This window comes from Corvus kubaryi, unplaced genomic scaffold, assembly GCF_017639235.1.
Source record: "Corvus kubaryi isolate FWS band 111438036 unplaced genomic scaffold, C.kubaryi_AGA036_p1.0 133, whole genome shotgun sequence".
Classification (NCBI taxonomy): domain Eukaryota; kingdom Metazoa; phylum Chordata; class Aves; order Passeriformes; family Corvidae; genus Corvus; species Corvus kubaryi.
Window position 1 is genome coordinate 14158933 of NW_024580667.1, and position 18262 is coordinate 14177194.

The 18262-nt window shown below is 42.2% G+C and overlaps 1 protein-coding gene across 1 annotated transcript; it reads left to right on the top strand.

The window, feature by feature from the left end:
- The first annotated feature begins 974 nt into the window (after positions 1-974).
- Positions 975-18000, top strand: ASB11 (ankyrin repeat and SOCS box containing 11). The gene is made up of 7 exons (XM_042037498.1): positions 975-1179; positions 4187-4266; positions 7205-7312; positions 8804-8954; positions 9150-9284; positions 10213-10404; positions 13256-18000. The coding sequence occupies exons 1-7, from the start codon at positions 1002-1004 to the stop codon at positions 13378-13380; spliced, it is 969 nt and encodes a 322-aa protein (XP_041893432.1). The 5' UTR covers positions 975-1001; the 3' UTR covers positions 13381-18000.
- The last annotated feature ends 262 nt before the right edge of the window (positions 18001-18262 follow it).

Consider the following 18262-nt stretch of genomic DNA (forward strand, 5'->3'; position numbering starts at 1 on the left):
ACCATCTCTTTGGAATCTCTAAGAGAGGAGTTATCCTGCTCTTTTCCTTGAGAAGATGTATGAATTGAAAGCTAAGAGAAGCTGGGCAAAGAGGGGAATTAAGTAAGAAATAAATCCTCCTTCTGTGGTGCATATAGGAAAATAGGCATAAATAAAAGTTTAAGATACAAAGAGAGGGGGTGTTCTACATAGATTCAATTAAATACATGCAGAAGAAGCCTTTGTCCTCTATGGAAGCCATGTGCCTTCAGAAAGTAAAAAGGGCAGTTAAAGAAAGGGTGCATCTTGTTCAATTTCAAATATTACACCTTTGAATCAGTGGAGGATAATGTAAAAATATTTCTATTTTTTCAAAAGAGAGAATGCTGTTTGCAAGAGATATCAATGGACACCATTCTTTATCTCTGAGTAATGGAAAAAAAGGTATGTTATCTTGTGTTTCTTATTGTGAAATTTCAGTGTATTTTTCTCCTCCTAGAATAACTTTAACTTCTTAGCCCTGGCTTTGGACATGTGGGTTTATTTCAAATTCTTTCATGATAATGCTTTTCTTTGACATGTTTGCCTTTGTTCTGTATCTGAGTACCAGAAAGGCCTGTTATCAAGATGGAAAAGACAGAAAAGAGTTCTTGTTGCAGCACTTCTGAACAATGTCTGCAACTTTGTCTATGCGGTCTTTGTGCTGCCTTGAAGAAAAAATCTAATGTGGATGTATAGGCTTTCAGGTGGTGTGGAGAGCATCTGTCTGAAAATTTGTTCTCATTTATGTAGGTTTGGAAAGGATTTTCTGATTTGTTTCCTGTATGCAGAGATGTTCAAAATACCTTATCCTTGATACTGTTATGTAGTATCAAATACCTCATGCCAAATAAAACCAGGATGTATTTTTGGTAACTGAGGAACAGCAGGTTCTGAAGGGTTTAAAATAGATGACATATGATACCAAGAATAGCCCAGTGCAACTTAGCCAACCTGAGAAAGTATTCAAAGAGCACACCAAAATGGAGGGCAGTTCTATACTCCATTCTTTCACTAACATTTATTTTGCCATTTTTGCTTTGTTTTGCTTCAAGCTTTTAATTAAGATTTCCTTGGCTTTGCTGACCCATTTCTATATTGTTAAAGGCAACAGAAAAGAAGCTGCCAGGATAGCAGAAGAGATCTATGGAATAGTCCCAGGTAAAGTAAAAATATGGACTCTCTGACATTTAAATGTTTATTTGCCACATTTTTGTAACTTGAGGATTTAAATCAGTGAGTTGCCACGAAATAAGGGATTTTTTGCTAAATGCATGGGTAAATGTTTTAACCTGAAAACATTTACCTGAAAACAGCCTCCCATTTCTGGGGTCTTTGCAGTGTCAGTGTGTGTTGGCATGATTTAGGTGTGCAAAATATGAGACTCCAACAGTTACCCAGCTAGAATGAGGACAACATTTGCTCAAGGCACTATGGTAAACAAAAACGTTGTTCTCAGATGCAAGGTATTCTTTATCAGTGGTTACAGATGGTTTTACTAAACACCCAGTTTTACTGCCAGAGAATATTTAGGGAAAAGTTTTAGCACATTGATTTTCTGAAAGGAGATGCTAGGAGGATATAACTAATGACTTTATGAATCCAAGCCAAGAATCCTTGTTTTGTTAAATGAGATGATAAAAATGAATGCAGCTAAAATTTTTCTGAAAAATACACAGCACAAGAATATATTGTATTTCATAGGTTGCTTCGTGGGTCATGGTTTTGTTTTTTTTCAAGTGATTTTAGTCCTTCACATGACTGCCATAATAATGAATAGGCATGTGTTTGCATGCCTGTTAATTCCACTAATTAAAATGACACAGTGTTTTAAATTTACTGCTAACAAGGGGTTATTTTCCTAGCTGAAGATTCTTATCAGCATTGTGACATCACACATTTTTATGTGACTCATTTGTTGGGCACTGCTTCATTATGGATTGTGCCATCATGAACAGGCACATGAACAGCAGCAGAGCACAGATGGTGTGAGATGGCCACCCAAAGCAGGGAGATTAAGATCTGGCCAAGAGAAATACCGCAGCCAAGCATTTTTGACAAAGCTTTTATGAAGCCTGTATATCTAAAGACATGTCTTTGTTATTAATTTATTTTTTATTCCCAAGAGTATAATTCCAATCATTTATTACTGACATTTTTTTCCAAGCACCTTTATGCAATCATAGTGTGACATGTGGTGAAGAGCAGCTTTTCCTTCATTTAGGTTCCTATTGAGGTACCTTGAAATTCAGCAGGCCATAACATATTTTTATCTGCAAGTTGCCATTTGCAGAAAGCCATTAAGGATAATCTTACAAAATGTAAGATCATGTGATATTGTTGCTGGGGCACTATATCATATTACAGTCAGAGTTCCACAACCTTTTCTCTTTGCAGTGAAGCAGCACAGCAGCAGCAAGGCTGCTTCATTTATCGGTAGGCATTTAAAAAGAGCACCTTCAGTCATGTCACTCCCAGCTGAGACAGGGAGATGTGCCCCATATGGGAACTATATTTGCCACACGTTTCAGGGAGGTAGGTTGTGTGGCTGGTGTGGGTGTGCAGAGGTGTGTGTTATCCTGAGGTTGTGGTTGCATACACATGCATTGGAAATGCCCTGGAAATGCATGTGAGAACACGCACTGCATGTGTGACACTCTGCTTAAAAGGTTAAATAAGGCCCTGTAGCTCTGTTGTCTGAGTAACTCCTGAATCTTCCTGCTGTATAAGGGCTCTGGACTTTGTCACTTGCAATGTGTTCTGACTTTCTGAACTGAGCTTGCCTATTTCAGTCACCAGCATGATGAGAGGTGTGGGGTATTTTGGATGTTTTTAGGAAGATGTTTCTTGGTTCCTGTTTCCATCATTTTGAGTGATGTGTCATTCAGAGCCTTGCCATATATTGTGCCAGCTGGCCTTTCCATGCCAGGTACCTGCCTTAGGAGCCAAGGAAGTGCTCCTTAAAGAAATGGAAACAAAAGTAATAACTATGGTTAGAACTGTAAATCCAATAGCTGAAGTGCATCCTGGTCCTTGGGTAACAAAAGGAGACTCCTTTGGCCACGGGTGAAACTTCTGCTGTGTCCTTGGCCTCAAGTCTCCATGGATGTGTCTGTGCTTCCCATTGATTTCTCCCTGCCTTGGGTAACATTTGAAATGGAGATAAAGCACCCTTTCCATTCCCTCTGGTGTGTGGCATAGCTGAAAAAATTAAACAGGACAAGGGTTTCAAACACAGTGCCCATGGGGTTGCTGTACAACAGAGCGTGAATGCAAACACTGGTATTGCTTCTGTCCTGTGGCACTGGAAATGCAGCTGGCCTTTGGAGAAATACTTACTATACACATTGTGTCACAGTATGGGTATAAATTTTAATATAGGACAAGTAAATTTGCTCTCTACTTGAGTGGCAGGGATTTAACCTGAGCTGAATGTCTATGCTTGTAAGCAGTAGCTAGGCTAAAGAATTATTTTTCTTGGCACATAAATAGATTAAGGTAAGAAAAAGGGAAAGCAAGCCTACATGAAGGAGTCTGAAGAGTTCAACATCTCAAAATTATTAAAGAAGAAAAGTAAAACCTTCAGGCAGGATTTGTTTTTCCATGTATTTTCTAAAATCTTTCGGTGAAGAGGATGATTAAACCTGTTACATGGTAGTCTGAGAGGGAGGATGTTATTTATGAAATTGTCAGTTCAGGAAATAAAACTGCCAAGGACATGCCAGAATTCATTTGATGGACAAGTCATCTCTGCTATGAGGCTCTTAACAAAGTGTCAGAGAAGCTGGGATGCAATTTGTGACAAGAGCTCCCTAGGAAAGGTGGAGGCTGATATGGTTTTGAGTAGGGGAATTTCAGGGTTCTGAAGTCTCCGTATGAGACCCATCAGCACTAAACTCATGATCTTTGATGAAACATTTTTTTAGCTGTTCTTTTAAAAGTTCTGCTGAGAAGCTTTTGCTTAGGTCCCTTAGCGAGCAGCCAGCTTTCTCAGGATTGCTGACTCCTCAGCTGCTCTGCTGAAATCAATTCATCATACAGTTTCACTGCTGAGCCCACACTGATTTCAGCCCCGATCTGCATTTACACGTGGCTGTGCTTCCCCTGTCCTCCCAGGCTCTGCTTTTGCCGCATACCTGAATTAGCTTCCATGCATTTGCTGTTTCAGGCAGCTGGGCAGACCGATCCCCTCTTCACGATGCTGCCTTCCAGGGACGCCTTCTCTCTCTGAAAACCTTGATTGCACAGGTAAAAGCCCACAAGTAAAGAAAAGGTTGGGAAGAGGGGTGGTTTCACATGAATTGCATTTATGGGCTGGTGAGCTGGTAATAGAGTGCAAGAGGGCATAAGAAATATTGCTGTATGAATAATATATCAGCACAAACACCTCTGGGCATGTATTAGTTTGCTTAGTGAAGAAGCTGGGGACAAGCCTGGGACAAAGACTCACAGCTTGTAGCTTGCTATATAATAGACAGTGATCCTTGTGCTCTTTCTCAATGATGAATCATGCAACTAGGCTTGAGAATAGGGACAATAAATACGTATATGTAGGCTATTGAAAAAGAAAACAAAAACAAACGGTAAAAAGCTGTAAAAGTGCATCTTGCTTTTTAGAAAGTCAGCCTGAAACCCTCTGCTCCAAAAGGAACTGAGAGTTGAGGCAACAAAAAGAGAGGAGAGAATACATGAGAAAGGACAAGAAACTGCTTATGAAAAGGTTTAGGTTATGGTTCCTTGTGCTCTGCCAACCATCTTCCTCACCACCTTTGCTTAAACTCAGTGTCCTCATGTGGCATGAATAGGCAACTGTCCCACTCTCCCTCTTGTCCCCATGGCAACTGCAGGGAAATTAATTCCCTGAGTGTAAAGCTTTTTGACTTGGCTATCAGACTTTTTAGAGTCAAGGTAAATAATTTTTACTAGAGGCCACAGCTCAAATGGACAACATCCTCAAGGAGTGGAGCTGCTAGTGTGAAAGTCTCCACTCCAGACATCTCTTGAGGCACAGTTGCAGCTAAAAAAAGATGCTGTTTACAGACAGTATTCGCCCTCCCATTTTCTGATCCCTCTTTTCTTCACCTGCTGACATAAAATGATTTTTATGGAAAAGGAAGTGATGGAGGTTAGAGATAAAAAGAAAGAGGCTTTATTTATTCAGGGATTTGATGGTTTTCTGACTCCTCTAATCTTCATTTTTGCTGGCCTTATACCACCTGCTTCGTGGAGCACCCGGTGTTGTGGTTATTCACCAGATGCCCTGGTTATACGCTGTTCATGGTTGTACACCAAAGAAGCACCCGGTGGTGTGGTTATATCATTTAGTTAATTCATCTTTTCTCCTTATCCTGAAGACATTTAATTTTGGGAGTAAAGGATGAAGGTCCTTGCTGATGAAAAGAGATCAAGGCAGCAATGTCTGTAGAGCCTGAATTGGAGCTGAGTCACCACAGATTGATAAATGTAGGGATGCAGCTATTCAAGGAGCAGCATAATCGTTGCTCATTGACTGCAATATAGTTACACTACTAGCCTGAAATTAGGTATGGGACTGTACTTGAGTATCTGTGGGATGCTCAGAAGTCTCTACTGCAGCACCATAGCTTTCCAGAAAGCCAGCGAGGCTCTGGCTCCACAGGGAATGCCTGGACATAGGGAGGCGATGTAGTGCTGAGGTTTAAAGCAGCTCAAGAACTCACCAATGCCTGTTTCAATGCCTGAAAAAAGAGTTTACTTTTTCATGTACATCAAAAACAAGGTTTAACATGAGTGATGTTTGGCAAACAGCCATTGTAAGATCTACAACTTATTCTCCATTTTGTAGTGAAAGGAATTGTTCTTTTTCCCAAGATACCAATGCTTATTCTTTCACTTGGAATGACTGAGTTTTATTTGTTAAATATATATATACATGTATATATGAGTAATTATTGAGAATAGGTCTCCTTATTAGGAGTCTCTAGAAGACATTAATCTTGAATGAATATGCTGATCACTAAGTATGAAACAACCATACAATTAGAAAATGGAATAATCTATTTTTTCAAGGTTTTATCTATTCCCCTAGCACCATTGTAACGCATGACATATTTTAACAACAATTTTTACATTAATAATATTTTCACATGACTGAAAAAGATTGTTTTTCTATCATATAATGCTTAGCCTGAAGTGATTACAGTGGTTGCTTTTAATACAGCATCAGGACTGCTTTTTTGCCGTGTGAGGTTGCTCCCAGGTGCTCCTTTCTGCCCATTGCACTGGGTATTGTGTACCAAAAAGTGCATTGCTGCCATCTTGTGAGCTGCCCTGTCTATAGCACATCAGGCAGACACCAACTGAGCTTCACAATATGACATCAAGTGGAAAATGGAGCTGCTTCCAGGCCTGTTCTCACACGTGGTTGTAAAAGCTTAATTACCAGGAGATTTCGTTTCATTCAGAGGAAAACACATATGACAACTGCTTTCTCCTTTGTGAATATGTCTGGTTTGTCTTTGTGCAGGAATAGATATGGCAACTGTCAATTAGGAAAATACCTGTAATAAGGCATTTATAAATCACTGGGGTTTTTTCCAGTGTAAAACATTTCCTGGATGGTCAGATAAGAGGAACTGATTTGTGGGTGGGATTTGACTCATCTCTCTTACAGGTTTACCAGGTACTTACTACCTCTGAGTGAAACACACTTGGGTACCCCACATAGTCAATGAAAGGACTTTTAGGACACAATTCATCTGCCCTACTAGAAACAGCTGCTTTAGCACAGGATGAATCATATTCTAGGGAAGCCTGTTTCTCCCCACTGAAGGAGTGGCCAGCTCCAGCCGAGCTGCAGATACCTGTGCCAGAAGCATCCTCATCCAGGAAGGTTAATACCTCCATCTGTAGCTCCTGGTGCAGGACTTAGTAGGGAAGGGAATGCCACCCTTATAAGTTAAAGAAATGTGATGTCTTTCCTGCAATTGACTAAAGAACTAGAAACGGAAGGCATAGTTTGTAGCTGCTCCCTCTTTAACCCCATCACCAGTTATGGTTTGTGGGGGCAAGAACTGAATCACTGACAGCACCAATCCAACCTGAGTACTTTCCCTAGACATGCACCCACTGCATGGGCACCTGCACCAGCCTGGCAGAGCTGTGGTTTGGGCAGCTCTCCCCTCACACCCCTGGTCCCACGTTGTAGGGTTTCAACGTGAACCTGGTGACAACAGACCGTGTGTCAGCTCTCCACGAGGCCTGCCTGGGTGGCCACGTCGCCTGCGCCAAGGTGCTGCTGGAAAATGGTGCCCAGGTAAGTCCTGGGGATGCCAGTGGGGACATGGGCACCTGGAGAATGGATGCTCCCTGCATCAATGGGGGTGTTGGACAGGCTGTCCGTGTGGCAGGGCCAAGATGCAGGTGGACATCTCTGACAGAAATGTGGAAAAATATAAGTGTGCTGTTTCCCTGGGTGATAGATTTGTCTCGCCCTTGTATCATCCCATTATTCTCTTCTGTTTTCCCTTTGTGTGTGAAACATAGTCACAGTTGACGGAAAAAGAATGAAAGATGCTAAGTGAAATAACCTTGAAGAAAGTAGCTTACGCCTTTACCCTCCCCCTACCCCCTCAGCAATGATCACTGGAATTACATCTGGTTTTCTATGGGATGGTTTGGGAGTCTCATGTAAGTAAAAATGGATGTGCTTGAAGCAATGAATCATTTTATCTGCTAATAAAATAACAATTCCCACAGCTGAACCTAAGGCAGAATACCTGTTCACAGTGGAGATTAAGGAATGGATGAAATATATAAGAATATTTTTATGTCAGCTGGGTTTTCAAGTAAAATTTATATGGCAAGAAACCAAGCTGCACCAAAACAGTCAACAGACCTCCAGTGCCTCCAGCAGCTCCAGCCACACCTGCCTGATGAGACTGGGAGGAGGTGAGGGCAGTGGAAATTTTACAAATTGGCACTTGCTTGCATAATCCATTGCTCTTCTCCAGTGTACCACAGAGTTAGAGACATGCAGATTTGCTTCATAAAGTGCCCCTGAGGGCTTGCTATGTAGTTAAACATAGCATAAACAGGGATATGGTGTGATTCTCAGGGTGTCCTGCTCAGGGCCAGGAGCTGGACTCCATGATCTCGATGGGTCCCTTCCAACTCAGGATATTTCTGATTCTGTGGTTCTGTGATCTACAGCTCTGCTGTCCCAATGGAGAATGGCAATAGTGGTTCTTGCCAGATCTTTACATCAGAAGTTAGGGAAGAAAATTTCCTGTCTTGCACAGACACGCCTGCATATCAACTTCTTCAAGCTCCTTTTCTGTTTGGGATTATAATTCTATGAAAATTTCTTTTGCTGGAAATGCGTTTTCAGGTGAAAGTATTAAACATAAAGTAAATGTTTCCATTTAAAAAGCAAAACCATTTTCATTTGAGGGTGTTCCACCTTGAGGCTTATGCAAACTAAACAATCTTGAAGATACTCAACTTCTTCACATTAAAAAAAAAGAAAGAATAAAATATTGCATTTTTTAGCAGCTCCAGGAGGAGCATTCATAGCAGGCGGTGGGTGTCTCTGCCTTATGGCACTAACTATCTGGGAAAGAGGGCAGACATCAGAGGAGAATGTTATATATGTTATGTCACAACATATAACTCAGAAAGTTGTGAATAAAATAATTCCTGAGATTACACAAGACAGGAGTCTTGCTCTGGTGCGCTTCTGGTGGACGCATGTTGCAGGGGCGTTCCTCTTATATCGGGTTATCCTGAGTGTGTCTTGCTGTTGCAGGTCAATGCAGTCACTATTGATGGGATCACTCCTCTGTTCAATGCCTGCTGCAGTGGCAGTGCAGCCTGTGTCAACATGCTGCTGGAATTCGGAGCCAAGGGGCAGCTGGGGAACCACCTGCCTTCGCCCATCCACGAAGCGGTCAAGAGAGGTAACGTTCAGGGTGTGAGCGGAGCCAGAATAGCTACGTGACAAATGTGCCTTTTGTTGTTGACAAAGCATTAACAAAAAAATCCGTATCAGTACAGATAAATGGGCTTGGCTTTCTCACAGCTCTTGTGCCCTCACAGGTGTATCTGGGTGTGTTCTGCTCTGCAGCAATTCAGTGACAGCTCTGCCTCCACAGGTCACAGGGAGTGCATGGAAACCCTTCTGGCCCACGAGGTGGACATTGACCAAGAAGACCAGCAGCATGGGACCCCTCTCTACGTGGCCTGCACGTACCAGAGTACAGACTGCGTCAAGAAGCTTTTGGAGCTAGGTACACCTGGAAGAGGGGCCAGGGGAGAGCTATGGTGGTGTGAGTCAATGCCACTGCTCTCTCTGAGCTGCCTCTCCACTTAAAACACTGTGGGTTATTTCCATAAGAGTCGTTTGGGCAGTGAGTCTGTGAGACTCATTTGAGGCCATTAAAAATTTCCCCTGTGTTGATGAAGACATTATGATTTCCTAAGTAAAAAGCCCTCTATTACAGACAGCTCCCTGAGGCTATCTGAATGTGAAAACAGAATTATTTTTGTTTTCTAGCATAGTAACAGGAAGCACAGAAAATGCTGGCTAATATTACTGATCAAAATCAACTCTTGCTTAACATAGCAGTTTATACGAACCATTAACTCCACCTACTCCTCAGTGGATGATGAGGGCAGCAGTAAAACTGCTTGGAAAAATAATCACTGCAGGTCCAGGCACAGGTTATGAACTAGCATAAATTTTTGCTGTCAGTGTGCATTAGCTGACTTACACCTGCTCAAAGTGTGGCCCTGCTGTGCCCAGCCAGCCTGGGGCAAGCATTTTGCTTGCTGTGCTTCCAGAGTTATTATGATGAGATATCTAAAGGTTTGGGGTTTTTTTCCCCTGGCAATTAAATTAACATAATCCATGTTAGATTTTATGCTATTAACAATTTTAAAGAGCATATGGTAGGTAGGCTTTGAACATGTATTGGGGCTGAAGGTTGAGCTGCTTAGTTCTGAGCATTGCAGACAGGGTTTGGTGGCCCAGAGGACTCTTACAGAGCAGGTATTTGACCTGATGAGCTTTGCACAGCTTCTACTGAGATATGGGGGGAGTCCTGTGTGCCATCCATCCCCTTCATTTATTGTGGCTATGGTGGAAGCCTGTGTGATGCAGGTTTGGACAGTCCCAGCTGCCTTTCAGATCTAACCATGTGCTCTTGTTCACCCAAGGAGCCAATGTGAACATGGGGAAGCGATTAGACACCCCCTTGCACGTGGCAGTGAGGAAATCCAGTGTGGAGATAGTTGTCTTGCTGACAGACTATGGTGCTAACCCAAAATGCAGAAATGCTGACCTCAAATGTGCCCTGGATCTTGCCACGCCCAACAGTAAAGTGGAGCAGGCACTTCTGCTTCGGGAAGGTAATGGTTTCCTTTTTTCTTCTCATTTTTAAAGTAAAGCTGTATTTATATCCTTTACCTAAGTAGATTTTCTTAAATGCTTTTACAAGTAATGCTCTATATAAGTTCTCTTACCTTCTCTGCTGCCTTCAAACCTGCAACACGACACAGAAATCTGTTTTGTTGCTAGATTTGCCACCTGGCGCTACCGTTTTAGTGGTAAATCAGTCAGTTATTCTGTGCTATCTTTTCCTGTCTACTGAAGGAAAATCATACATATTTACCTGGTGGGACTCCTAGGGTTAAAAACTGCCAGGAAAGATTCTTAATAGATAATATTTTAATACCACCATCCAGTGTTCAGCCTTGCACCATGGCTCAACAAGTCAGTGTGTCCTTGGTTGCCAGGAGAAAGCAGAGCTCTTTGCCAGGTGACTCTTCAGCTTCACAGCTCTTCCATGTGGTTTATGGGGCTGCAATCCCAGCACAGACCAGCACTTTGCTGTTTACCTCCAGGCTTCCTGCAATTAATTATCTTTCCTGTTTACTGGAAGAAACCTCTGAGCAGAAATGAATCAGGATCCTCTTGTGCCATTTTCACCTGCACAACATTTGGCCAGAACTTGATGCATCCAATAGCAATATCCCCATGCTCTGGGCTTGCTGAATTAGTTCTCCCCTCCTCTACTCTCCGTGCTTCCCAGCTCACTCACTGGTACCCTGTTAGCCACTCTGTGCCTCCCTGAGGCTTTGAGAAGGTGGAGGATGAATGTTGCTCCACCCTTGCAATACAGCCTCCCACCTTCCTGAGCCTGCTCACAACCCACCAAGGACCAAATGTGCGGCAGGAGCCCACTACCAAACAGCTCTGGCATGGCAAATTAATAAACATCCGTGTTGCACATAGGCTTTGTGCCGACCCTCTGAACACAGGTGTGCTTTATGGAGAAAATGAAACATTGGCTTAATATCCTTCTGTCCTGTTCCCTTTCTCCATGACTTTTCATGCAGAGCTCTAATTTGTCATGTCTAAAACCTTCTGGGAGGACTTTGTTTGAATGCTTCTCACCTTGTGTGACTGCTGTCCCCATACCTAAGTTGCTCAGGGCTCAGTGGCAGACTGTGTGAGCAAAGGCAGGGCTGCCAAGTGTCCAGCTACCGTAGCCCTGTGTAAATCAGAGATTGTGTAGATAAAGAAATATACTAGTATTAATAATTTTCTCTTCCTGAACTTTTCTTTTGATTTCCACTCTCATCTTGTCACTCTCTTCTCCCTTGCAGTCAGAGAGGCTCTAGAGGCATTTCAATTCCTGCTGACTCTCTGTTTTTCAGGCATGAAGTTTCCTCAGTTTCGTCACCTTCAGTTCCACTTTTAGATATTTTGCTGTGCTTAGCTACCTTTTTCCCCTACTTCTGTGTTTTCTGAGGTCCTTCTGTTTGAAATAAGTACCCCAGGCTAAAGAGTTTTTCTGCCCCCAACTTCTCCACTGTGGTAACTTAGGTGGGTCCCTTTAATTGCTCCTCTCACTAGCTATTAAATGGTGTGAAATATACAATTTGTCTGTTTTACTAAGTGCTTTAGGAGATGCTGGTTTCTGTCTTCACTTCCAGTGACAGTTGTACAAATGCTCTTTTTTATATATCCCATATTTTTCCATTAATTTCTTCTCAGATGGGATAGTATCAGCCTGTTTAAGCTCCTAAATTTTCCTGTAGTAAAAGCACAGGTTATGAAGCTTACCCAAAAGATCTAAGGACAGGCCTTTAGGCCCACATCTCTGCCCATTACTTGTCAAACTCTGCCATGATTGCTACTGTTTGGACAGAAACTGGAGTGGAAGGGCAAGAGAGGGTTAAAAACCTGAGCAGCTCTGGGCAGGTGTAAAGGTTCCACCTGGAGCAGCTCTGGCAAGAGGAAAGCAAAGGGGAGGCAGGGACACATTCCCTAGCAAGGTGCATTTGCACGTGCAGTTGCAGAACCAATGGAGCCTCATATCCAGTGGGTTTGTGCCTGGCATGCTCCTCACCTAACCCGTGGTGTGGTGGGGACAGCTCCGGGGAAAATACTGGGGCAGCACCACTGTGGGCAGTACTGTGCCAGCCACGGCCCAGGATGAGTCCTCTGACACCTTTTCTACCACTTGACTCCCTGATGTTTAACAAGAGTTTTCACATGCAGCAAGGGAAGAGCAAAAAGACTTGGAATTTTGTCCTTGTGTCTTCCTTTTTTTTTTTTTTTACCCTCAATGTCTTTTTGAACAAAACTTTTGAAGACTTTCTATCTTTGAGACCTTTCTTCAAAAGTTTTCCCTTCAGTCAGACTTAGTTAAAATTAGGTGACACAGTAAGAAAATGTTTTCAGGAGCACTGATGGACTGCCTGACAAACACAAATATTCTGAGACTGGTCATGTAAAAAGGCTAAGTTACTACTTGTGCAGATACCTGCTGAGACACCAGTGGTTGGAAAAAGCACATTCTATATATATGAAGAATTAACTGTACTTATCCTTTATCCTCACAGAACTGCTGGGGGTTGTCTTATATCCTGAGCAAGGGCTATGCATCCTGGAGCTCTCTCTCCAGTGCAGACAATTTATGGTATTTTAAGTATTTGCTCAAGAAAAGATGCCAAACAGCCTAGCTGTGCATACAGAAAAAGGGGTTTAGTACTCACAGTTTTGAAATTGCTGAAGCAACTTTGACAACACAAATTAAATATGAACAATAATGCATCTAACTCTCCCTGACTTCAGCAAGTCATTATGTAGTGCTTGATCTGACTTGCAAATCTTGCTGGTGTTTGTTGCTTTGACTCATACCAGTGGTGGGGCTGAGGGTGCTTATTCTTGCCTTTTATCCTTCCCCCCCAGGTCCTGCCAGCCTTGCCCAGCTGTGCCGGTTGTGTATCAGAAAGCGTCTGGGCCGGTCCTGCCTATACACCGTCCACAAGCTGCACCTGCCTGAGCCACTTGAGAACTTCCTCCTTTATCGATAAGTCTGTGACTGTCCTTAGACTGGAAAAGAAAGAGGAACAAATGCTGTTTGCTCCAAGATTATTATCTCAAAGAAAAAAAATCAAAGGCATCATTTACTGTCTTCTGTGATTACCAAACATAAGCTGCCATGTGACAGTGAAATTTGAAAACACCTTTTCAGGGGCAGTGAATGGTATTGATGCCTTTTCCTGGTCTTAAAATCAAGAGTCAAACATGGTTAGAAGGGAAAAAGGGATTTTACCTTGGTATTTATTTTAAGGATCCTTAGGTGCACTATGTCCAGGTCGAATGCACCTCAATGCACACTGCAATGCACACCCCCAAAAGATCTGGTATAACATTATAGGTCTTACTAATTAGCATATCTATCAAAAATTCCCCAATGAGAGGCTCGAATTAGCCCCCCTCCCCAGGGAACCTTCCCCTGGATGGTTCTATCTTAGTTTACAGAATGTGTTCTGGAGAGGAGCTTGGTGTCTGGGGCACACTATCCTCTACCTACGAAGCTTCTAAAATGTTTAGTCTCTTAGCTTTACAAACAAGTCCAAGAATGTAGGCAAAAAGCACTAGGAATACAGAAGTTGTAAAAAAGTATAATAGGGGTATAAAAGAAAAGGCAAAAAATCATCATAGCATCAGTATTACAGATACAGTTCCCTCACAATCTATTGCCACATCGACTCACACCAGCCTGAGAAGTTCTAGTACATAAACAGCTCATTTGACGCGTTTGTAGATGCATACGCACACGTCCACCCACCCACATACACACAGAGATTTCCCCTGCATTTAGGACTGTATTTATTTGTGCAGTATCTGTGCAGCTTCTTCCCTTTGTCTATCCAATCTCAATGTCAAAATCCAGGTAGTGGATGTTATTCTTCCATTAGTACGTGAAAATGAAAGCTTTCAGTGATGAACATCAGATGTATACAATATACTGCACATCTTTTGTCAGCTTTGATTTTGCATCCTTTCAACTCCTTCCTATTGTCTACTGGAGTCCTATCAATTTCCTGCAGGCTCTGGCTGTCCAGCCACTGTACATCCCTGAGCCCTGAGCACAGCTATCCCTAATGCTGACACATCTTGTCCTTGGAAGTGCAAGTGACATTGTGAAAGCAAGTGCAGGGGTTTGGAGTAAACCCACAAAAATGTATGAACATCTTAAAAAACCCTTTCATCTCTTCTAAAACAAAATCCCTCCAAAGCAGTATCACCTGAGAACTGGCTGTGTTTATTACATGAAGAATTTTTTTTTAGCTTAGTTCCAGGACAGAACTGCAAATTTTTTCATAGGAGGCACAGTAGGTGATATTTTGATGTCCATCCTTTGCAAGGTTTAAAGAAAAGCAAAGGGAAGAGTGCTGCTTTTTTTTGGCTTTGCATGCTTTGACATTTCTCAAGGTAAGTCCTTGGACTGTGGAGCTGGAGAGAAGCAGGGCCACTAAAGATGATTGTGCATCACCTAAATGTTCTCCTCTCTGGATTTTCCTCACCAGGAGAGGTTTGCAGGCTTGTCTGCTCCCTCACCCCTTATTCTAGAGGCTTTAATTACTCTCCTAGGAGAAAGGATTTTTGGAGTGTTATAACCTTGTCCATTGTGGCATTATTTTAAATAATGCAAGGATTAGTAGCTTGGAAACAGCAGGGCTGAAAGCATGCACCTCTTTTGAGTTGAGAAATGTGGGATCCAGTGACAGTTGCAGTGCCTGTTTGACTTCATAAAGGTTTGTTTATTTTTCCTGGGGACGTTATTCCAGGGGATGCAACGTTTCTTCAGAGCCAAATTTTGGTAAACTTCTGACGTGAGACAGGCAATGGTGTTTCACTAGCTGTAGTAAAATTGGAAGCAGAATTAAAAGGAGCCTGTCTCCATTTTGCTCAACTTCTCAGGTCCAAGAGGTTGCTGACACATTTTCAGGCTGTGAAATGTAGTGGTTTTTTTATGAGTTTGGCATACTGGTACCAATTTTCACTGCCCATACATCGTAAGTCAGAGGGAATTGGCCTGCTGGAGCCTGGATATGGGACTGGCTTCCAGCAGCATTTAAGCTCCTGTCCCTGCTCCAGCAGCAGCAGTCTCTGGTTCAATGCTAGTCCCTTAATGTCACTGTGACAGTTTCTCTGAGACAAAGGTCTAATGTTTCCCATACTTCTTTATGATTAATTCAGCACAAGTAAGATAAATTGAGCTGTCAGCAGCTCATGAGACTGGACCTTTGACATTACAGTCAAAAATGGATGCAGTTTTCAGCCTGTGTTTGCACATACTGAATATTATCTGATGGCAAGAGCTATTGCCCATAAAGTTGTCAGTGACATCAATGACCTTGTATGGTATAATACATCATGAATCGCAGAGATTTGAACACTAAATTCTCAAGTGCCTTTGAAAATCAAATATTATCAAGAAAGAAGTGTCTATATTAATCTGATGTCAGCAGATCTCTCTGAATTCTATCTTTACTGCAAACTCACCTGCTCTGCTTATAAGGTGGCAATGAGAATACCATCTGCTCTCTAGACAGAGTCTCAGTTGTGTGAGTTGTCAGACTTGCACTGCAATCAAGGGACTAAGGCAATTTATGGGATCTATTTCAGAATGTGTGATGCTGAATTGATTTCCTGCTGCGATCATCAATGAAAGCAGTATTTCACTCTCACAGGATTTTAAATTGAAAAAATGTATCTCCATCAAGAAAATGCGAAGTCTATTCAGCCTCTCAGAAAGGTTTATCTCAAGAAGCAGGAGAAGGTGCCCTATATTTATCCCCAATATTAGCTTCCCATCAAAAAATCACCTTACCTTTCATTCTTCCTGGAGACATCCTTCTCCCTGAAATTCTGTATATCAGAGAGTCTGACAGGAACATAGCCTTAATAAATCAGAAGAGAAGCTCAGAAGTCCTGAGATTAAGAAATTTCATTAGAAACTTTACCTAGACTTTCTTGCTCTTATCTCAAAATATTAAGTTACCCATTTAATTCTCATTGACTGTACTTTGTGTTATGACAATGCATGGAAATACTGAGGAAACAGCTGGCGGAGGTATTTAACTTTTTTTGCAAACATGCCATCTCATATGAGGATAGGGAAAGACTGGGACAATTTTCTATGAGACTATTGAGTCTTGGTGATTTTTCAGAATGAGTTTGGAAAACATCTGTCAGTTGCTTATCTGCAAGTAGGAGAAGGGAAGCTAATCTCACAAGGTCTCTTTTCTTTAAAACAAGTGGTGTCTTCTCTGTCATTCTATGATCATTGACTAAAACCAGTTATTTGGGTAAGGTATGGTTTTCCTGGGGACGCAGACGTTTTTATGTGCTGCAATCTCCACTGCTATACAGTGCTTTCTCAGTCTCTTGCCCAAAACCTGGCTCCACAGATTTCCCTGTAGCTTGAGATTAATTTTCCCCAGAGTTTTCTCTGCAAGCATTCTGGCCAATGAGCCACATCCTCGGGGACATACAACAGTGAATATAAATAGGCCAACATACTTGGGGAGGATTTAATAAACAAAATTTCTTAAGGTAGCTAGGAAGAGAAGTTTCATTCTGATTTGGCCCCAGAAAGATCTCTGTTTTGATCTCCTGACCAGCCTCTTGGGTTCAAGATGACCTCTGTCTCCTACAGTGCAACTCTGCTGTTGACATTTAACAATCCTCCATCCTCTCTAGAACTCAACTTTTCACAGCAGATCTGCCAGTCCCTGAATTTTTGTCTATGCTAGACTGGTGAAACTTCTTGTTATACTGTAGGACCTGAAATTCCCCTCATCTGCCTTGAGGTGCCAACATCCCACCTTCCCAGGCAGATGCAGGCTGTGAGGGAGGCTGTCTGTCCATCCACCTGTGTGCTCTTTCCTCTCATGATGGGCCTCACCTGTGCTGCTTTGGATAGTGGGACAGGAGGATCATCTCCTCCAGACTGTCTTCCCCCAGGCAACTTGAGCCTGGCCAACATCCTCCTCAAGGCATTTAGATTTCTTCTCTCCGCACACTCTAGAGTTAAATGTGCTGCCCCTGTGAAAACCCCTGCAAACGGGGTCAGTGTCCCCTCAGTGCTGCTCTCTGCCCTCCACTTGCTGCCTGCTCTGCGGGACAGGAGGCACAGGGGCTGCCCAGCACCCTTCTGTCCCAAACCTGACCTTCTCCTGCAGCACAACTCTAGTGTTGGCATTTAACCCCCCCCAGTCTCTACTGCATTGAAAATACTGGTGCTGTGTCCCAGCAGGGCATTAGGGCAAGTCAGATAAGAATGAAAATTAAATACATTCACTGGCTCTTAGTTGAAAAATCTGTCTGACCTGTATCCTGGGGTGATTGTTCCTGATGCCTTTGTGTAATTTTTTATTTCAGAAATTAGCATTTCCCACATGCCAATTGCTCCTCACTGTAATTTTTTTAAAGTTCTGCATAAGATGTATATTATTGTCAAATATAGATTATTCCACATAGACCTTCTACCTAATTTGATTTTTATTTCTTGAAAATTCCTTTATTCTTAAATTTCACACTATTTGTAGAAACTCACGATGCATGTTGCAAGGAAATGGAAAACTATGTCAGGTTTAGAATTGAAAAATCTTCAATAAAGGGTATCAGGAGTTGCAGAATAAAGCCTAATCTACATATTCAGTTGAGAGCAGCATCTGGAAGGGGGGAGGCAGATGAATCAGCAGAACATGTTATTCAAGCATTTTGTTCAACAAGCCAGTCAAAGCAACAGTCAGCAAGCCTGCATTGCAACTAATATATATATACTTTCTAGCAATGGGCAAAGTTTCTCACATGAAAGATTTTGAAGTTATTTTTCAGTGAATTAAACTTACATATTCAGAACTTTCATTCACAGCAATCACAGAATAGGGTAAATAG